The sequence below is a fragment of the Triturus cristatus genome, chromosome 12 (genome assembly GCF_964204655.1).
Source record: "Triturus cristatus chromosome 12, aTriCri1.1, whole genome shotgun sequence".
NCBI classification, from domain to species: Eukaryota; Metazoa; Chordata; class Amphibia; order Caudata; family Salamandridae; genus Triturus; species Triturus cristatus.
The window spans coordinates 530,335,500-530,358,484 of NC_140595.1; the positions used below are offsets into that span (position 1 = coordinate 530,335,500).

At 48.0% G+C, this 22,985-nt stretch overlaps 1 protein-coding gene across 1 annotated transcript in view; it reads left to right on the forward strand.

Moving 5' to 3' along the window:
• AMFR (autocrine motility factor receptor) overlaps nt 1-22,985 on the forward strand; it is a 391,859-nt gene that overhangs the window by 197,221 nt on the left and 171,653 nt on the right. Inside the window, exons 8-9 of the mRNA XM_085638721.1 lie at nt 2,939-3,049; nt 16,785-16,975. Coding sequence (XP_085494847.1) covers nt 2,939-3,049; nt 16,785-16,975 — 302 coding nt within the window. The remainder of the gene's footprint in view (nt 1-2,938; nt 3,050-16,784; nt 16,976-22,985) is intronic.

Genomic DNA, 22,985 nt, shown 5'->3' on the forward strand with positions numbered 1-22,985 from the left:
TACTTTTCAATTTGGACAGCGATACCCAACCGGGTTTTAGATGGAACTTTTGTCCAAGCAGCTATGGGCAGTACTACAGAGACCAGCATGCCCTGCTTTGCTGACGCCCACATGGGCGGGACTATACATTTGAATAAATACATGTTCCACTTTAAACCGCTCTCCTTGTTTGATTGAAAAGAGCCAGTGAACAAGAGCAGTCTTTGCTTGAAACGCGTATGGCAGTCACACTACGAGATTTGGAGGGCTGGTTGAACGTTTGCCAGGGCAACCCTTGTGATTTTATATATATATATATATATATATATATATATATATTCACCTAGTTCAGTAAACTGAGCCCATCAAAGTTTCATTCTAATTTGCCAACATTCTTTGAGACGCCTGAGGGTGTGATTAATCTTTGGCTCTAGTACTCTCTCCCTTTGTAATATTGGGTATTACCTGGCCTCAAGAGGGTCAGAATGTACTCTTAGGGTGGCATAATTGGTCTCAAATGCTTCCAGAGTTAGCAAAAAAGCTTTCACGTTTGACTTTATTCCTCTGGGTAATTCAGGTTGAAGTGTCATTCAGTGCTTCACTTCATGATGGGTTTTCCATTGTTTTTTGTGCCAGTTGTGACTTCAGGAAAGGCCATTATATTCTGCTTATCCAACATAACTTGGGAATCTTTGCATGTGTGTTTTAATTTGTCATCCTGGTCACGAAAATTCAACAACCAAGCTAATATTGATCTAGGGTGGGCTTCCACTCTGAGAAAGGGTTCACACTCCGTGAGCCGCTCTCAGGAAGGATGAGAAACCCTTATGGTGAAAGGTCTTTCAGGAGTAATTTGTTTGAAGACCTTTCTGCCTTAAATGGAAAATTAAGGAATTGCTGGTCATTGCTGCTAGATCTGCTCTCCATGTTGTCCACGCTCATCTCGAGAGCACTTTTTTTTTATTCTTTCAGTTGAATGATTATGTTGCACATTTCCCCAGCATTCTGTGTGATAATTTCCATTACATCTACTTTTGCTTGTGTAGGATTCTGCTGAGGAAATTCATTCACTAGTGTGAATAGATGATCTGTTGACTTGGATCCTCATTACGAATGGCTCTTTAAATTTCCGGTATGTGCGCTATCTGCAATTACCACATATGTACATTTTTTGTTTTGTGTCAAACAGTGCAGCCCATCACCTTTCCACAGGTACATTTTGGCAGGTGAAATTGTCCCCAATTCACCAGACGAAAATGTATGTTTAACACTGAACATGCAGATTTTGGTGCGGAGAGCGAGATAGGTATCATGCTATCATGATGACACTTCATAATTTCCAAACAACTTGGTGTCAGATTTTATCTGATGCACTAGTTATAGCATTGAAAACAGGGCTACCCATATTGAGTTCCACAGGTTAATTGACCACCCACTATTCCTCTGCATCTTGCATTGACACAACAGCAGCACATCCATTAGCAGCCCCTTCATATTGTATGATTTCTATGGCTCTGCTCAAGCTTATTTGGCTTTTACCATCATCCCACCCTTAGGGTGGCTCCCTACTAATAGCACCAGAGTTATGTAGTTGCACAGGGGCACAGTTTCCAATCCCTCTGTCACATTGTTATGGTAATTAGAATGCCTCTTTAATGCACCATAGGTTTCCCAGTGCAATTTACTTAGTGTCCACCAGTGGTTGGGAGCCTTTCCTCCAGGCAAGTTGGTGGTGCCCACACATGAACATCAGAAGCTGCCATACAAGCACAAACCCATCAGGTGGTTTGTCTCATAGGAAATATACACGGACCTATACTTGCTGCAGTGCTACTCCTAGTTCAATGTTCTGCTAGGGCACTATGTTCTTCTGCCAGTCCTGGGCTGTGTCTGCCATTTTTATCAGATATTTATAGTCCCCAACCATGCAGGAAAGCTCTTTTTAATGGGCGTGTACTTGAGCACTTAAAAGACACAGAGCACAAGAGCTTGCAGCCGATATTTCTGATGAAGACTGTCCCTCCTCGTTTGATGGCCTGTTAAAGTCTTGTCACGCTAGGCAGCACACTTTGCACCATCACATCTCAAAGCATGGGGACTGCTGCTATGTGCCACAGACTTAGGGTGGGGGAGGTTAGGGGTTGAGGCCTTCTAGCATGTAGCTGCCCTAGCTACCTGTGCTTAGTACACCTTCACTGTTCAAGGACCAGTCAATGTTTGTGCTATGTTTTATACACAGCAATAGGATCTCCTATCAGGGAGCACTGCTTAGTCAGGTAATTTTAGTCAATGATCACTAGAACGATGACCAACCCCTTTCTCTTATGTGCCTTGAATTGCATGCTGCATCATTCTGTGACTAGCTGGGTCCCCCGCTTAACATTTTGCACAAGAACTGGGGGTAGTTGCAGGGGCCCTCTCACATGCTCCCATTTTGTTTGGTCTCGCACCCTAAGAAGAGTTTAAAAAATGTAAAAAGGCATGGGAATATCACAGAGGCAGAACTATTCAATGTTCATGAATTTGGCAACAATTGCTGTAATGGAGAGCCGGGATTACAAGCAAGTAGCTATTTCTTCTGTGGTTACATCTCATGTAGCTGTGACCCATTGTACAATATTGTCTACAAAGTGGAGATATTGGTGCACAGGACGAAGGATATGTACTGTTGCATCAGGTGAGTACATTTTCTGCAGCCTTGTATATCCATGTTCATTTTGCTGAACGTTTCCTTGCTATTTTAGATGCAGTTTCTAAATCAAAGTATCAAAGTTAATGTTTTTGTACACAACTATAAAAAGGTTGAAGGTAACCGTTGTGGAATGGCATACTGTAAAGTGGTAATTTTAATGCTTTCCATCATGTCGACTGCGTGTTTTGGCTTATCTGGATTTTCATACAGGAAAAGCAATTGTTAACTACCTCTTTCATTTGACTGTTCATCTTTTAACAATTATAGATTTGCTGTTGCCACACCTGAAGAACTCGGTGCTAATAATGATGACTGTGCCATTTGCTGGGACTCAATGCAGTCTGCACGGAAGCTACCATGTGGACACCTTTTTCACAAGTAGGTACTTGGAGGGAGAGGGACTATTGAAAAAATTCAAGATCAGCCTTTCATTATTAAAAATGACCATCATACCTTGGAGTATGAAGTGGAGCACTGTATTAAACTTTCGTCTGGAGAAAAAGCAGGGCTTAATTCCTAAGCCTTTGGTATGTTCTGAGGACCTGGACTACCTCCCCACCCATATTTTGGAAGCTCCCTTACTACTTCTTCTTAGGAAGTAAATGAAGACTGTTTCTCGAGCAACACTTTGGCCATCTGTAACCCACTGGATTTCTTACCTCAACTGATTATCTCTCTGCACCATTTCCATCCCCTTGCTCTTCCTTCTCTATAGTCTTCACTTCATCTCACTTTTACACATTGCTGCACTGCATTGCAGGTAGGTTCACACCATTTACAGTCCCTTAATTCATACATTGACATTTGCTCAACATTCTAGTCTAAGCAAATATCACTTTATTTTCATTTTAACTCAAGGAACCTTTGTGTTCTCCTTCATGAACTCCCACCAGATGCATATCCTGTAGAATAGAGTTACCATCATTGGAACCATCAGGAGGAAGGAAATGAGGAACACTCAGTCTAAGCAGGTTTCTAGTAGATACCTGCCACACCTGCGACTCAGATCTTACATCGAAATCAAAACAGCAGCTTCTGCTGAATTGGATAGTTTTCCACATAACAGCCCTTTACATCTCCAGTAAAGACGCAGATTCTTAAAACACTGCTGTTGCTGCCTTGTCTCTTGCCAAAGAGATCTATTTTGAAATTGGTAAAGTGTAATTTGCTTTGCCATTAGTAGCACACAAGATTGTCCACTGTGCATCTTGCCTAAACCTACGGTGTTTCTGACCAAGCATTTGTGGAACGAGTGTTCATTTCAAAGGTTTGTTAGAGTTTGTAGTTTTGTACATCACAGCTTCTGTCACTTGTTCCTTCCTACTTTGATGGAGGCGTGGAGATGTCTAGGTGATATGCAGATGTTAGGAGGGAATTTAAGCACAGATTTACACTAACTCACTTTATTTGTAAATATACATGGGATTGTCTCTGTATGATTTAACTCTTCTTTTGAAAGCTTTAATTTCTGTTGCAACACTGGATTCTGTACTAGTTGTTCTCGGTCCTCCAGATCCTCCACATCAGAAATCCTTCCATAGTTAGAGTAATCAGTTCACCCTTCTGCAGAATAGAAGCAAAGTAGACACACAGGCATCGATTATACTGATTCTCACATTGTTAGAACATTTTTATTCTGCAGTACATTTCTGTTCAGTAATGGCTCAAGGGTATGGGAACTTCAAATTTGCACCCTCTTTCTAAGGCAGCCTATTTTACATACTTTCAGAGTTGACAACTTCTATTCTGTGGGACAGACTCCCAGTTTGGGCGATGCTTCTCTTGGAACTGTCCACATCAGTCACTAAGTTTAAAATTAACGCTTCCGTAGAGGAGCCCTTCACAATGAGCAGCTTCAGTACAATGAGTCTAGCATCTCTTCCATTGTTAGTTTTGAATAGTTTGGCAAACATGTGGGAAAGCAAAGGAATAAAATCACACAAAATCTTGCCTTTCCCTTGGACCGATTAATGCATCCTCCCTGAGGAAGCTGCAGCAGAATGTTTTCTAGTAGTCGGAAGGAAAGAATGCAGCGTTACAAAAGCTGAACTACACAAAGACCTTGTGGACACAACCACCGGAGCTATTAATGTCTCTCTTTCTCTCTCTATCTGTGGGGAGACTTGGAGCAATGTTTAGTTCCCACTGACCTTGAGTGATTTAAGTCACTTGATAGTAAAAGAAAGACCGCCTTCCACATGTCTGGGATGTACTCACTTAAAGATGGCAATCTGACGACTTTGTGCACCCATTTGTGACACCTATTCATAAGCACTCTAACAGCATTACCTGCCTCCCAAGCCATGAGAACTTATAAATATTAAAGTCTATCTAGGTTTTGCTCTGTATAATCTTATTCTTAGTCTGTGTTTTTGGGCTGGGAGTGTCAGGGGGAGAATCTTGTTATGCTGTAAAATTATTCATGAACATTAATGTTAATTAATGTAATCCAGCTTTGTTAGAATCTGCTGTTGAATTTGCCTCATAGTGTATATGCACAGATAGACTTCTTGGGGGAAATTGTAGATGCCTGCAATTGATAATAATTTTAATAATTCATTTATCTTCGGTTTAAAAGTATGTATTAACCCTTTCGATGCTTGTGACGGAGCGGTTCCGTTATGCGCGTCGGTCGCGCTGTGCGCATGACGGAACCGCTCCGTCACGGCCCAGCCCGCGCAAGAACCCTTCAGCACAGCGCGGTAATCCGCGCCGCGCTGAAGGGGTTAAGATAGTTTTGAGTAACTAGTAAATAAATTATAATTGATTTGTGCCACTTACCTACCTAAAATTGTGGTCTGCTGCTTACACTTTACAGTAGAGATAGTTGCTTTGAATGTCTTAAAATATCCTTGCCCTTAAGAGAAAGGTGTGGCAGCTGTGGAAACCTGTTTTTAGGTCTCGCCTAGCTATTGCGTAGCAATCGCTATGCGAGACTCTAGTAAGGGGCTCCCAAAAGTGCTCCCAAAAGTGGATTGCATGGCGAGCACGCGCACAATCACGTGCATCGTGCCACCATGCAATCCATTTGGCATCGTACTTCAAAGGGTCCGCTCCCCCGCCAAGCGCGCGCGCCACGCTCCGCCGCGTCTCGTGACAAATTTGCTTTTCCTTTCGCGCGCGGGCGCTCGCTCGCGTCCGGACCACTTTAGAAGCCGGGCTTGTTCCTGGGTGATTTAAACATTTTGAATTTTTGGCTGGGTAAGTCACTGGGGAACTTGTGTGTTTACATTTTTCTCCAGCTAGCATTCTTCATAGACTCAAAGAGTTTTTAATGCATTCTGCCACGTTAGGCATTTCTCCATAATTTAGCGTGACTAACGATCTACATTGGCACTGGAATTCTATGTGTGGTTAATAGACGCTTGAGATACTGGGAAACTTGGTGACTCATTGGCTTGAATCGAAGTGTACACTTTACTCGTACTATAGGAAGCCCGTCCCGTTGGAAATAAATACCGCCTCTACCCACGCCAGGTGATGTCACGTGTTCTATTGCTACTTGGCAAACAAAGGGGATCAACTTAAGACACGTTCAGCAACAAATCATTTCTTTGATAATGTGTCCCCGAATATCTGCAGCTTGTTAAACTTTGGGCAGTGGCCCGCAACTTCAATAATAAGCTTTGCAAACCCAAATCCAGAAACAAGTGATGCAAAGTGATTTTCTGTTCACATACCTCCTGGCATCCAACAGTCCCATCATCTTGCATCTCCTCAGCCATCCTAGCATTCTGACATGCGCCTCCAAACTTTCCAAAGTACAACATCACTCCAAAAATTCCAATCTGTTTGTGATAGGCCATCGTTCCTTGTTTCTTTAATATAACGACTCTGAAAGGGTTTTAACAGCAGTGGAACTGATCTCCAGTTACTCAGATAAAAACGTTGCTATAGTGGTTGATAAATAAGAGTATATCCATTTAGGTTTCTCCACTTGAGCGTCAAACTACACACCTCTTTGTTCGTTTTAGAGGCTAAAAGTGGTATTAGAGTGTTCAAAAAAGTTTTTGTAAGCACAAAGCTTTTACTTGTAAAAAGTTTATTTTAACGACACGACAACCAATAAAGTTTACTTGAAGGTCTAACAGTACTTCATAGCAGACAGCAAATCATCCTAGGCAAAGCCAAGCAAAGTCTTCTTGCCATCTACCAAGTCTACATTAGCCCATGTAGAGGTATGAGTAACCCAACGAGAGCTCTTTCAATGCTGAAATGCTAACCTTACCTATTGCTAGACATCAGAGTACCAGAAATTGTCCTATCCCTGTTCTCACAAAAGTTCTGCCCTCGCAGTCCTAATAGGCCCTCCAGCATCAATACAAACCCCTTCATTGCTCTCCTAGTGACTCTGCACGGTTACTTGTAGTTATGGTAGCTGAACTCAAATCTGATGCTATTTCTGGTGAACCAAATACTGAATTCCAACTACACTAAGCAGCCACAGGGGGTTAAGCTGTCTTTAGGTTACCAGCTTTTAGAACCAAAAGTGAAACTGACAAGGACCAACCCCAAGAGCCAGCATGACCTGCTCATCCTTGAATAGCTACTGGTCATCTGGCCCGCCCAACTTGTGTTGATTCACTGACAATTATATGATGGTCACTTTTGTGAAATCAGTGTGGCTTATGGAGCGAGGAAGTGTGTTAGGAGTGCAAGAACATGTGAACACTATGTATGAACTACCACTGAAAGTATCGGACTTCAGGAGCTCTACGCAGCCATTAGCGAGTTTGCAAGAAATAACACACAGCTGTTTAACAAAAGCCTGCGGTGAGAACAGAAAAATGACAGTACTAGTAAGCCTCAATTTACTTAAACAGTTTTCTTTCTTGCTAGGCTTGCAAAAAATCTGCAATATCTCTGTAAATGCTCGTTCCTTTGAAGAGCTTTTTACTTTCTCTCTGAAAGCAAGTAGCTGAGAGGAAGGCAACCGTTGTGGGGAATGTACCCTCAGGGTCACCCTTGTATCTTAGGTGAAGATTCTCATGTTCACAGTGGGATTAAGGGGTTGCAGTCTGTAGAACCCTGTAGCACTTGCCCTGCACTAGCAGTTTGCATGTCCTTCTTTGCCCACAAAAAACAGAATGCAACATCCGCACGGAGGCTTCCCCAGAATGGGGAACTGCACAGTCTCTTGGCACCATTTTGTTCAGCACATCTAGTGCAATGTGCATGTTATTTAGAATAGCAAGCACAACAAGATGATGGACGGAGTGCTGAAACTTTTCAACCACTCACCCGCAGTCACAAATCTGGGTTTAATCAATCATTCTTTTGCTCACTCTGCCACCCCAGTTTGGACCCAGCCATATGCAAATCAGTCTTGACCCTGTGCCTTATGGGAAAAGTCCACCCCAAACTGCTAGACCAGGTCCTCCCTAGACCGGAAACAAGCATCCTGGGACCGGTTTCAGGGTTTCATCAGTCAGGCTAGCTTGAATCCAGTGGCACAGTGAGCAACTGACCCACGTCTGGGTATGCCCTTGGCCACTTAGAGCACACATAGAAAAGGCTGCGCTGTTCAAAACATTGCATGAATAAGCAGTCAATTAGCACGTGGGTAGTGAAGAATTATGAAATATTATGCATTTGTTTTTTACTTCACTGCTGGCCTGGCCTATGCTATACCGTTTTATGGATGATATTTTTAGGTCGAGCCTGGGCAGCGCATGCGCTGCGAGGCATACTATATTCAGGTATAACTTGAAGCTCCACCCACTCTGCTCATTTTTCATTGGCTTGTGTCAATTTCCACTGTAAACTGTGGCTTTTCATTGGTCAATAGGCTCATTAGTCCCTCATTCGTACTGCCTGGTATCATTTTGTAACCTCCCATGAGGAAACCCCGTTACATGGGTTGTTACTCAGTAGGCTTTAATTACAGCCTCCGAGCACTATTTTTTAAAAATAGCTTTGTCCTGCCTGCTGTTCCAGGCAGGACACGCTCTCCAACACTTTGAAAATCTTTATAGCACAGGCGGTGAACGCATCTGCTAAAGTTTATGCTCTTGGCGTTGTAAATGACAATGCCTTTTATTTAGCTGTTTTAAAAACACAAATAAAAGGCATTGTCATTTACAATGCCAATAGCTCAAACTCAAGTAAATGCGAGACCTATTGCATTGCAAATGCTTGTTAGTTCCTTCTTGTCTTTCAAGATCTGAGAAATTGACAGAATTCCTTGAAGAAATGTCGCATAGCACTGATGTTAGATCTTTAAGATTTGAATATGAGGAGGAGGAGCTTAGCGCGCATCCAAGATGGTCGCGTGAGCACAGGGCTCCCCGGACCCTTTCTGCTCCTCGGAATATATCCTGAGACTATCCTGATTTGGTGTATGGAATCTGGGAGATGAAGACCAGCTGATCATATATCTCTTTTCAAAACTCTAATCGGACCTGGGAATCCTGAGTTATCGTCGCCGGAACTTTTGGGACCCACCCGACGGAGGTGGCCGGGGTGAAGGTGACCCGTGGGGCCGGGCTGCAATTGAACAACAGCGGCCTCAGCGCGGTGCCAGTTACCGATTCAGCACTTTCGGTTTCGGTTTTGGCCTTCAGGAGATCAGCTGGCGTGCGTGCTCAAGGTGGCGAGGTGCCTCCTGGGCCTCTGCCCGAGGTTTGCTTTCATCTGCTACTGGCGGGTCTGACGCCTCCGGCCCCTACACCGACGGTTTGTGGTCCTTTCGCTGGCACCCGCGCGCCCCTTGATCGGAGGTCCCATTGAGTGACTGCGCTCACATGGCGGGCAAAGGGGGTCCGGAGGGGCGCAAGACCAAGGCTTCACTGCGCGGGGGAGCGGTCCAGAGCAACAACATGGACCGCTATACCCAGGGCAGGAGGTCCCCTGGCGCTGCTGGCCTCTCCCCGGATGCTGCAGGGGGAGGCACGACCGTCGCTGCGGAACCCTCCCTGCAGGACATTATGGGCGCCATCGAGGGCATCAGGGAAACTATCGCGACGCAATATGAGGCCCTGGCCCGTAAGATCGACACTGTCGCGATCGACGTCACCCTGATTCGGGCCGACCTCTCTAAAACCAACGAGAAGGTCCAGGCCCTTGATGCACGGACCTCCACCCTGGGTGCGGAGGTGTCGGATCTGCGGGCCGCGCTTGGGGACATTAGAGTGGTCAACGACCATATGGCCCGGCGGCTTGAGGACTTCGAGGGACGGGCCCGACGCAACAATATCCGCATCATTGGGGTACCGGAGTCCTCCGACAGCCGCCCGGTGGACCTCGTGGTCGAGGAACTTATCCTGCAACAGCTGTCCCCGGTTGGCCTAAGCAAATTCTTCGCTGTGGAGCGGGCCCATCGAGTTCCGGGCGGCCGGCCGCGGCCGGGGGCCCCCCCGAGGCCTATCGTGGCTAAACTGTTCCACTACAGGGACCGCGATGCTATTCTGCAGGCTTCACGGACCCGTGGCCCGGTCCGCTACGAGAACTCGACCATCAACTTTTATCCGGACTTCACGCAACTGGTCCAGAAACAGCGGATGGGATTCCAAGGGGTGAAGCGCCGTCTCCGCGAGCTAGGCCTGAAGTACTCAATGATCTACCCGGCGAAACTTCGAGTGGAGCATGGAGAGCGGACAGCCTTTTTTGACTCTCCTGTGGCCGCAAGTGACTGGCTGGACTCGCTGCCGGACGGGGGTGGCCGGCCCGGGCCCTCTGGGGGCACCGCAGGTGACGGGTCCCCTTAGACTGACCTTTGGTCCTTACTTTTTACGGCTTGGCACTGTACAGTTGGGTCTTACTTCTTTTGTATACTGTGCTTTACCAGGACCCGTGAGGGGTGCGGGCGGGTGCGGGTCCCTTTCCTCCTCCGGGGTCTTTTTGTAGAATGGGGTTAATGGGGCGACAGGCACACTGCAAGTTGGGGGGGGTCTTTGGCCCGCAGGGGTGCAGGGTGGGGGGCGTTGGACTTGGGGTGGGGTTGGGGGGGAAGAGGGGTTGTTTAGTTGTGTGTTTTTTGTTTACAGGGCGAGGTATTGATTTTTATCCATATTTGGGAGCGGTGCTGCGGGCTGGGGGCCTCTTGAGCTATTGGATGGGATGGGGGGAGACGGGTTGAGGATTATGTCATGGAACGTCAATGGGTTGGGGGACCGTATTAAGCGGGGTGTTGTACTGCAATATTTGCGTCGTTTGACTCCTGATGTGGTGTTTCTCCAGGAGACGCATTTGGTCGGCAATGTCTGCCATGCGATGAACAGGGGGGGATACCGCCTCGTAGCCCATTCGGGTTTCACAACTGGCTCCAGGGGGGTGGGCATTCTCCTGCGAACCTCCCTTCCGGTGGAGATCACGAGGATAGTCTCTGATGACAGGGGGCGCTATGTGTGTTTGACTGGGAGGTGGGAGGGGCAGCCCCTTACCCTGGTTTCAGTCTACGTCCCCCCGGGCCTCCAGAACTCCACCTTCACTGACTTGGGTCGAATGCTGCTTGACCTTCCGGACGGCCTCCTGCTCATGGGCGGGGACTTTAATTCTGTGGTTTCGGGTGAACTGGATCGTCACCCACCTAGGACCCTCCCCGCTGCCCAGTCATGGCTGGGTGGGATGTTGGAGACCTTCGGCTTGGTGGATAGTTGGAGACTATTGCATCCGACCCAGTGTCAGTTCACCTTTCATTCGGGGGCGCATGGGAGTCTCTCCAGGTTAGACTACTTTCTTATGCCCGCGGCGCAGACTGGTCGGATTCGAGAGGTCAGACACCTGGCGCGTGGTATCTCCGACCATTCTCCGCTGTGGCTTCTCTTTGACACCGGGTCGCGGTCCGCAGGTCGGATAGCTCCCATTAACCCCTGGTACCTGCGGGACCCTGTGACTCGTGACAGCCTGGTTAAGGCCATGGACCAATACTTCAGTGAAAACGAGGGGTCGGTGTCGTCTGCGTTGTCCCTTTGGGAAGCCTTTAAAACTGTGCTACGCGGACACGCCCTCGCCCAGATAGTGGTGGCCAAGAAGGTTAGGAGCGAGGCGGTGGTAAAGCTGGAGACTGACATCTCGGGGCTGGAGTCGGCCCTGGAGGCGAATGTTACTCCGGACGGACTACATGCCCTTAGCCTGAAACAGTTCGAATATAGGTCCCTGGTCACTGACGCGGCCAAAACTATGTATAGGGAGCGGCAGGGCCGATTGTATGACGCGGGGGACAAGGCGGGTAAGTTGATTGCGTGGCTGGACAAAAAAGAGAGAGTGAATCGTGTGGTCCCCGAGTTGCGTGCTGCGGATGGTGTGTGTGTGACTGAGCCGGATGAGATTGTGGAATGCTTCGCTGATCACCTCCGGGCGGTGTACTCCCCGGTGACTGACAGGGACGAGGATGACTCTCGCCTCCTACTGAGAGATATTGCTCTGCCCGGCCTGTCCGTTGAGGACCGGGAGCGGTTGGACGCCCCCTTATCGTCGGATGAAATAGCGACCGCGATTCGTTCCCTTCGCTCGGGCAAGGCTATGGGTCCTAACGGTCTGCCCATTGAACTATACAAATTGCGTCCTGATAAGCTTGCGCCCTTCCTCGGCCGCATGTTCCGCGACTCTCTTGCGGCGGGTTCCCTTCCTGCCGACCAGCGCTTGGCCACTATAGTCGTTATTCCCAAGGAGGGCAAGCCTCGTGACCGCTGTACCTCTTACCGGCCTATTTCACTGCTCAATGCGGAGCCCAAAATCCTGGCGAAAGTCCTGGCCAATCGTTTGTTGAGTGTAGTGTGCGACCTTATTCATCCGGACCAATGCGGCTTTATCCCACACCGCTCTTAACTTGCGGCGTCTGCACGGGGTCCTCGCCAGGGCGGAGTTCCTCTCCGAACCGGCCGTGCTGGTTTCTTTGGATGCCACGATGGCATTTGACACTATTGAGTGGCCATTCCTCTGGGCCGTCTTGGATAAATTCGGCTTTGGAGAGGGATTTATTGGCTGGGTGAGGCTCCTTTACACGGGACCCATGGCTCAAGTGGTGGTGAATGGGCGGGTCTCTCGGCCCTTTGGCCTTGGCAGGGGCACGAGGCAGGGGTGCCCGTTGTCCCCGTTGCTTTTTGCTCTCGCCCTGGAGCCACTCGCTGCCTGGCTCCGTTGGGAGCCCTCGCTTAGAGGGATCCGGTGGGGCCCGGGCTTTGAAGATCGGGTCTCGCTGTATGCGGACGACATTCTCCTGTACCTCACCTCACCGCGGCAGTCACTCAACGTCCTCTTTGACGTTCTGACCTCCTTTGGGAACAATTCGGGTCTCACGATCAATTGGTCTAAATCCTGCGTTTATCCCATCGCTGGTGGTCCTCCTCTCCTGCCGCCTCGGCTCCCGATTCAAATATCTCTGAGCGGCTTTAAGTACCTGGGGATATACGTTTCGCTGGACCCGGTGGCTCGCTACGAGCAGAATCTTCTGCGTCCACTTCGGCGGCTGCGGGAGGACACGGCCCGGTGGTGCAGGCTGCCCCTGTCCCCGCTGGGTCGGGCCGCGCTGTTTAAAATGATGTCCCTTCCCAGGTTCCTCTATGCACTCCAGAACTCCTTTGACGTTATCCCAGTGGCCTACTTTCGGGAGGTGGAGAGCCTGCAGAGGAGACTGGTGTGGAACGGCCGGGCGCGTATTGCTCTTGCCAAGCTCACTCTCCCCTGGTATGACGGGGGCATCGCGCTTCCTGACATTCGCAGGTACTATTGGGCCTCGCAGCTATCTGCCATTAACCACGCCACGTATGCGCCCGGCTTGAATCCGGCGTATGAGATGGACAAGTTCCTGCTTCCTGGCGGGAACTACAACAGGGCACTTTATTCCCGCCTGGCTGACCGGACCCTTACGGGTCCTACTAAGATTGCTGTGCGGACCTGGAGGGCTGCCACTGCGGCCACGGGCTGGAGTGAGCGAGTGACATGTGCTACTCCCTTGTTTGCCTCCGACCGCCTGGGCAGCTTGTGGACCACCAAGGGGTTTGACCAGTGGGACACGATTGGTATCAGCAAAGTGGGAGACCTGTGGCACAAGGGCGCGGTCAAGACTTTCGCGGTGCTCCAGGCCGAATACGAGCTGACCGACAGGGAGTTCTTCCGCTACGCCCAGGTTCGACACGCCCTGCTCTCGGTCTTCGGGGAGGGGACCAAGATCCCTGTTTCCTCGCCCCTCGAGGACCGCGTACTTGACGGACATGTCCCTGATAGTACTATTTCTTTAATTTATAAAAAATTGATTAATCACCGGGCGGATCTCCTGGTGCGCCTTCGGGAGGCTTGGACTGGGGATGGGGTTGAATTGGACGACGAAGACTGGCAGTCTGCACTGTCGTCCCCCAAGGAGGTTGCCATTCCGGCTCGTCTCCGGTTGGTACAGCTCAAGATTCTCCACCGGGTGTATGTTACGGGTCCGCGCTTGGTCGCGATGGGATTCTCCGACGACGGACTCTGTAAACGAGGCTGCGGGCTCAGCGCCACCTTTCTTCATATCCTTTGGGAGTGTCGCGAGGTGGCGGACTACTGGCGCCGGGTCCACACGGTTATGGGACAGGTCACCGGGGTTGTGCTGCTGCCGGAGGTGCGTCGCTGTGTCCTGAATGTGTGGGAGCCCAATGACTACAACGCGGCTCAGACTCGGTGGGCGGCCCTAGGGAACATGATTGCCAAGAGGGATATAGCGCAACATTGGGGCGCTCAACGGCCGCCCACCGTGTCAGTATGGAAGGAGAATATGGACTGGTGTATGTTTCGGGAGAAGACAGTGTATGTGGCCCGTGGCAAGCCGGGGGCATGGGGTAGAATTTGGGGTCAATGGAATGCGTATCGCGGAGGCATCTGTACGCCCCCCCTGGTAGACACTGATATCGCCATGTCCCCCTGACCCTTGACGGCTCCTGGCGCTTTTTGTAACAACCACATATGGACGTTCATCTCCCTTGACCCCCTTTCCCCCCCCCCCCTCCGTCCCCGGCCTCCCGGTACTCCTCTCTTTAGCGGATTGCTCAAATGTTCTGACTGGAGTCTCCCGGGGGGAGCCTGAACCGCACTGGTATCCCTCGTAACTCGCCTTTTGTTTTTATTGTTTTTCTTTTTTGTTTCTGTTATTGTTGGACTGACGCTTGCTGTTCTTCGAGGACTATCTTGAGCCACTGCGGGGCAGTGCCCTGGGAACGGATTGCAGCCTTGATATGTGTATATTTCCTTATGTACCTAGCGGCCGGCCCGGGTGGTTGTAGGCCCATACTTGTAACCGAATTATTGTTCAATAAAAACTTTTTCCAAAAAAAAAAAAAAAAAAAAAAGATTTGAATATGTTTATGCTACTTCAGTCTTTCTGAATAATCACAATATCACCAATGAAGTCTATGGGGATCGAAAACTGAATGAATCTGTAAATCTTCAAGATGTGTACCTCAGTAAGTAAATCAACCAATAGCATTTCCATTTCCTACCCTTTATTATTTTAGATATTCTTAACACTGCCTTTAACCTGATCTTAGCTTCCTGGATATTCACAAATTTGCTTTCAGCTGTATCTGTCTGCCGCATTTGTCAGGTTGTTTGTAATTTTGTTATAGGGGTAGCCTGAACAAGGCCTAATCACCTGCTGCTCACCAAGAGAATCTTGTGTTTTCAATCATTTTATTGCTATGTTACTTATCAGTATCTTTCTGACTCCAACAATAAACCTATTTCCCTCTCTTCCTCCAGGGAACCACAGCATTAATGTAATTGCTGTTAATATACCATTGGCTTCCCTTTAGACCTCTCAGTGTAATTTGGAACCCTTTTGTTCAAGGTTTCCTGTCTCAGAGTTTATAGTGACCACCAGTCGTAGTACTTGTAGTCGCTTTGGGCCTGCCATGCTGAGGCAGTCATGTGCCAGAAACTTTAGTAGAGCCCCCTCAATGTCTGAGGTTGTCTCTATGTTGTATTTCAAATGCCAACTTCTCTCCATGTCCATAACGTCTGTAACCATAGAGTAAATCCTTGTGTTTCTATTTTGTTTCACAGTGTGAGAATTCTATATAGGGTAGATTTCCTCTGATGGTGCCCCAACAATAATGGACGTTTTGGCTAAATTCAACTCAGTTATTTGTGGATACTTTTTAGTACCTCATGCCAATAGAATAAGAAACAATATACTCTAATACCCACAACCTCTCGAACATATGTCGGTGATTTTTGTTTTTCTGATGCAAGCTGTCATGGAGGTTGAAGTATGAGGGGAAAATGAATTCAATTAATATTGTATGGGAACATTTCTTTAATTAGATTCTCCATCTTCCCCCAGGGTTATGCCTTGACCCCCTGTAGTCATTCAAATGTTGCCAAAAGTAAACCTGTACTAACCTATGGTTTCCCTGTACAGCTTCACTTGGTTAATTTAGCTATTTACAATCCACATGGCTCACTTTTCCAGGGATTCCTGCTCCTTCGTCCCACTCAGTGTTATAAGAATGAAGCTTGGCTTTCTTTCCTCACCCGAGGAAAAACAAAAGCAAAGAAGAGCGGGAAAGAAAAAATAATCATACAAATGCACTTTGCAGGATTTGTTGCCTGTCCTGTTTAACCCTGCTGGTCAGCAGCTCCACCACATCCATAGAAGAAGTTCTTGAGTGAGGCTTTGAAAGAAGACCTCTTCACCAACCAAACGGATTCCAACGTGCCTGATACTCACTGAAAAAAAGTTCACACCTTGACATTATCTTAGTTATGTACTCAGTGTTATGTGGCCCCTTGCATGAAGCTGTGCAGTTTAGATGTGCAACTAATTGCTTTCATACTGATCAGTAATCTGCGTCCCACTTTGCGTCACACAAGTGCCCCTTCAAAACCTTAGTAAGTAAATTTCTCTGTTTCAACAGCTAAGTTGTTGGCACCTATCTATGCCTCGGGCACATCAGTACATAGTCTTTGTGTTGAAAGTAATTATCTCTTGTGGGTTATGGGATGGAGAATGCTTAGATGTTGTAAACGTATAATTGCCACCAGAAATTCAGTTCCTGACAAAAACAAAAGGTTACTGAACATGACAGATGCCAACATTGAGGGAACATAGATCCATGTCTAAATATCTCGTACTTTCTTTTTATTGTTTTAATTTTTAATGTTAACATATTCTTTTTTCCTTTTTTACATTTTTTATTTTCAGCTCCTGTCTGCGCTCTTGGCTTGAACAAGATACTTCCTGCCCGACATGTCGGATGTCGCTTAACATTGCTGATAATAATCGAACAAGAGATGAGCAACAAAGAGAACATGTTGATGAGAATGTTGTTCCTGTGGCAGCTGCAGAGGGCAGACCTCGTATGAATCACCACAACCATTTCTTTCACTTTGATGGTAAGTTAGTTCAGTATAAATGTAATATTTCATGGTATGTGTGAAGTATAAAAAGCATGGTTACTTGAGGGAATGATGTAATTCCTTAACGTACACTTAAGTTTTTCTGCTCATCACCTGTAGCACTTTAGCTCTACTTACCAGTTGTATGGAGAAAGACTATTTTCTTGTTTCGAGAGCAACAAAAGACATTACTGGTATCGTGCGAAAGCAGGACTGTGAATACTGCTCTATATTTTGTTTCCAAATGCATGGTGGTGGGGCAGGTTTCCTTCAACTTGGATGCCTTTGGCTATCTATACTTGGATAAAGCCAACTCTCCCAGCAATTTACATTCTCCATTAATTGGGTCCATAAATTAACCCTGGATAATGAATGTTATCTTCAGTTCATAAAATTCAATTCTTGGGTCGAGCTTGGACACAATGTTTCCTTTGAAAACCAACTGCATTCTAATCTTGTTTGTCAATACATCCATTGATGCATTATCCAGTCATCCAGGAAATCTCCTTTCTTCTGGGCTCTATGACAAAGTGTGTCTTTCTAGTTACAGTAACCAACTTAACAAGCAATTCTCTTCAGGAGAATTCGGAGGATAACTGGTGGCACAGAACAGGGGCTGGGATGACAAGATCACTATAATCTATGTAGGGCCTTTTCTGAGAGCGGCGGTCAGATCTCATGGCTCCATGAACACTGATTTAGATCTGTTATAATCATTGGAGTACCGCTTTGAATGTGGTCGATGGGGAATCAAACTTTTAATTGTCTTGTTTTTACTTATTTTATCTATTTTATTGTATATGCCTGTACTTTTATGGATACCTCTGGTATTCAAATACAGTTTGGAATTGAATTGACAAGATCACTGTCTTCAGTAACCCTTCAGTCTTTATCATGAAGAGAATTTGGAAGGAGTTTCCATCTAAACATTACATTCAGCTCATTTGAATATGACAGGCTCCACAGTAGAGTATGTTTGAGCTCTCATGGGTGAACATCTCCAGGAGTAGAATGCCACTTAAGAAACACATCTGTCATTCTGCCTTCCGTAACATTGAGCTTCATCCTTATTCAAACAGACACTATTACAACTTATTGCCTAAAGACAGGGATGCACAACACCAGAATCCTGTTGTGGAAAGCACAGATTATATGGCATTGACTGAAAATCCATGTTACAATTGTTCACCTACCATTCTTTAAGCACTTAACTGACATTTGCTGAAGGAACATGCTTCAGCCTGAACGACAAGATGCTCCAAGAGATCTTTCCTGCTTGGGGAACCCCAGATGGTGATTTTATTTCCTCCCTTGGGCAAATTTTAAAATGCCGAAACTTTGTATCCAGATTATCCCATATCCATTTTGAAAGTGTAGTCCTTTTGATAGTTCATTCTAGACCATGTCTTCTCCCTTTTTCTCTGATTTATCTCCTGCCCAACATAATTTCAAACAGCAAAGCAGGAATGATGCTCATGTCTCCCACGTGACCACAATCCTGTAGGTAGCTGCCCTACTTCTGTCCCAAAAATATGCAAAAGCTTCCATGCAGGCCAGTTTTGTCCAGGATTTCAGACATAATTCTGCTCCCCAAGCATACAACTTCTGAGTTTGACTGCTTGATTCCCTGGTAAGTACCTGCATTGTAGACACTTTAATTTCTTGAGTGGCTGCATGACAATCTTGGGGGGAAAAAAGCAAACGCCCACAAAATAAGAATGTGCTTGGAAGTGGTTCAGAATCTAGTGAAGTTGACCTGAGTATGTGCTAACAGGATGTGTTACACTTAGCTACATCTGTTCTTCAAATGTTCGTTCCCAAACATTCTGGAATACCGTTGCGGTGTGTCAGAAATGCCTTTTTTCCTTATATCCTATTTGGTACATCCCTGTGGAGGATCTTAAAGTGCTGTTTTTCCAGTGAGAAGATATTCTTATTCTTTTGTATTTTTGAAGCACTGTCCAAGATAGTGGAACCCCTTTTGAAATCGCGCAAAAGGTTGATCATCATTTATGAGGTGCCATAAAGTTAATCTCCTAGTGCCCTTACTTGATTGATTGATGTGAAACTTATATAGCGTAACTGTCACTCTACGGGCATCCTGGCGCTTTAGAATGGAGAAACATACCAAGGGGACAGTGGGAGAATCAAGGGAAGGGCGCAGGTTTAGACTTTGGGATACAGCCAGGTTTTAAGCCCCTTGCGAAATTCGAGCAGGGAATTGCACTGCCTTAGATTCTGAGGGAGTTTATTCCACATGCCAGAAACCACTATGCTGAAATCCCTTCCGCCCACCCTGGAGCGTTTAAATCTCGGGACTACCAATAGACCAGCTGTGGATGAACGGAGCTGCCTGATGGGTTGATGACGAGCAAACTTTGCCTGTAGGGGGACTGGACCCAGTCCATGCACTGCTCTGAAAACCAGACACAGGGACTTAAAAGAGGCCCTTTCCTTGACAGGTAGCCAATGTAGGTCCCTCAGTGCTCCAGTAGCCGAGGAGCTGCGTCGCCTATCAAGAACTAATTTGGCTGCAGCTGACTGGATCCTTTGCAATCCCTGGAAGATATACTGCGGGGCCCCCAAATATAGGGAATTGCAATAGTCCAGCCTGCTTAGCACCGTACTGCGTACCACCGTAGCTCGCGACTCCCTAGGAAGTAATGGTAGAATGCTGCGTAGCAGACGTAGAAGGGCAAAGCAAACGTTAGCGGTCTTATTAGCCTGGGATACCATCTGGAGGTCATCATCCATAATCACCCCGAGATTGCGTACCTTGCTGACCGGAATCAGAGGTTCCTCCTCTGGAGTAAGTCTGAACTCAGAGGGAAGATGTTTAGGTATCCTGGATGGCGAGCAGAAGACCACCTCCGTTTTTCCACTATTGAACTGTAAAGAGTTCCTTCTGAGCCAGTTCGTGGTCTGCTGCATACATTGCTGGAATAAATCCATAGACAATGCGTCATCCCCTTCTAAGGAGAAGGCCAGCTGTGTGTCGTCAGCATAATTCACCAGGCTGACTCCAAAAGATTTAATTAGAGGGAACAGGGGCCGCAAATAGATGTTAAAAAGAATGGGACTAATCGCAGATCCCTGCGGCACCCCGTGCACAGCTGAAGACCTGTTGGAGGAGAAAGGTGTTAAGGTGACTACCTGCTGTCTACCTTCTAGGTAGGATTGAAGCCATTGTAGCGCCCTGCCTTTAACACCTATCAGCTTTAGTCTCTCCACTAGAACTGGGTGGCTCACCGTGTCGAACGAGGCCGACATGTCGAGAAGCACTAAAATCATGGCATTCCCATTGTCGGCAAGCATTCGAAGGTTGTCCAGCATGGTAGTCAGAGCCGTCTCAGTTCCATGGCCAGGACGAAAGCCAAACTGGTCACTGTCAAGCAGGTGGTTCTCCTCCAGAAAGCAGGACAATGTCTTGCTCACTGTTTTTTCAAGGATTTTCGCCGGATATGGTAAAAGCGAGATAGGCCTAAAGTTAGCTGGTATCAAGGGGTCCAGATTCGGTTTCTTAATCAGTGGGGTCACCACTGCTAGTTTCCAACAATCCGGCACAGATCCAGCCTCCAAGGACTGGTTACAGATCAGCCTCAACCATGGAAGGGTATTACGACCATATGATTTCCATATTTTGTGAGGGAGAGGATCTAAAGGGGAGCCAGAGGACACACTTTGTACCAGGCTGTCAAAGGCCACTTGAGATAGTTTGAAAGCTGTCAAGGGTCGCAGTCAGTGGTAGATCTCCATCACCCGAACTACCTATCTCCTCCGTACCAGTGTTGTCCTGTAGCGTGTTGACTATGTTAGCGATTTTTTTCCTGGAAAAAGGAGGCAATTTCATTACATAGGGCTTTGCGAGGGAGCTACTCTATTATTTATTTATTTATTTATTTATTTTTTTGAAACCGTTTATTACATTTTAAAAAGGTTACAAGTATGGGCCTACAACCATCCGGCCGGCCGCTAGAGTGGCAGAAGCATATGACATACATACAGTAAGAGTCTTTTGGCGGTGCAGATCGGTAAATCAGGAGACATCAATAGCGCAGGCCACATAACTCCAAGCCCACAATACGGTTTCCTTTCTTCAAAACAAAACAACACAAAAAACCACACCCGCAAGGCAACCCGCCATCCAAAGTGACGGCACGTGCTCCTTAAGTGGGGGATCCCAACCAGCAGCCAAACTCTGAAGAGGGGAATGGGAATAGATCAGAGACTGGGGAACCACATGCCCGTGGCTGAGGGAGGGGGTCGGCTAGGGGGACGGAGCTGGTGAGGCGGCCGGCAGCAGTGGCGGCTCACAAATACCCCCGCGATAGGCGTTCCAGGGGCCCCAGATTTTCACCCACGCCCCAGGCTTACCCCTCGCCACATACACTACCTTTTCACGAAACATACACCAATCCATATGTTCTTTGCAGGCCAACACCGCTGGGGGCCTCTGGGATCCCCACAATTGAGCAATGTCACGCTTAGCTATCATATATCCCAGAGTCACCCACCGCGTCTGCGGGACCGAATAGTCATTTGGTTCCCACACATTCAGCAAGCATCTCCTCGCTTCAGGCAACAGCGCAACACGCGTCACCACACGCAGGACCTCATGCACACCACGCCAGAATCGCTCCACCTGTGGGCATTCCCACAGAATATGCATGAAAGTTGCCAAGGCACCACAGCCACGCTTACACAAGCCGTCACCAACAAAGCCCATACGTAGAAGCCTTGGCCCCGTCACGTAAACCCGGTGGAGGATCTTAAGCTGGACGAAGCGAAGGCGAGCCGGGATGGCCACCTCCTTCGGAGAGGCCACCGCGGAAATCCAGTCCTCGTCGTCCAGTTCCAGCCCGTCGGCCACCCAGGCCTCGCGGAGACTAGTCAGTAGGCACGATCTGTCGTTGATCAGTTTTTTATATATAAGGGAGATCGTGCTGTCTGGGACATGGCCATCAAGCACTCTGTCCTCCAGGGGGGAAGACTCCGGAATGGACGCGACATCAGTGAAGACGGAGCCCAGCGCGTGGCGGACTTGTAAGTACCGAAAGTACTCACTGCCGTGCAGCTGAAATTCCGTCTGCAGCGTCTCAAAAGTTTTGAATCCACCCCTCGTCCAGAGGTCTCCCACTGTGCTGATTCCGATCGTGTCCCACTTCTCGAAGCCCTTCGACGTCCACAGGGAGCCCAACCTCTCAGACGCATATAGCGGCGTCGCCCGGGTCAAACGGTCCTTCCACCCCATAGCTGCATTAGCCGCGTGCCAGACACGCACCATGACACCCGTCGGTCCCGTCAGATGGGAGTCGGGCGCGCCAGAGTAGAGCGCTCGATTGTAGTCGCCACCGGGCAGGAGCATCTTGTCCATTTCAAATGCCGGGTTCAGGGCGGGCCCGTAAAGGCCATGATTAATCGCAGCTAGCTGGGAGGCCCAGTAATACCGTTTAATGTCCGGGAGGGCAACTCCCCCATCGTACCACGGGAGCGTCAATTTAGCCAGAGCAATACGCGGCCTCCCGTCCCAGAACAGGCGCCGCTGCAGGCTCTCCACCTCACGGAAGTAGCGCGCCGGAACCAAGTCCATAGTGTTCTGAAGCGCATACAGGAAGCGCGGCAAGGACATCATCTTAAACAAGGCCGCTCGGCCCAGCGGCGAAAGCGGAAGACGCCGCCAACGCGCAACGTCCTCCCGCAAGCGCTGGAGGGGGGGTAGCAAGTTCCGCTCGTAGCGGGCCTCCGGGTCTAGAGTAATATATATACCCAGGTACCGGAACCCCTGGGAAGCAATCTGGATCGGGCAGTCCCGTGGTAGGGCCGGAGCCTCCCCGGAAAGCACATACACGCAGGATTTCGCCCAGTTGATGACAAGGCCTGAGTTACGACCGAAGGAGCGCAGAACATCAACCAGGACAATCAGCGAGTTACGCGGGGAGGCGAGATACAAGAGGATATCATCGGCGTAGAGGGACACGCGGTCCTCATGCTCGGGGGTCCAGCGGAG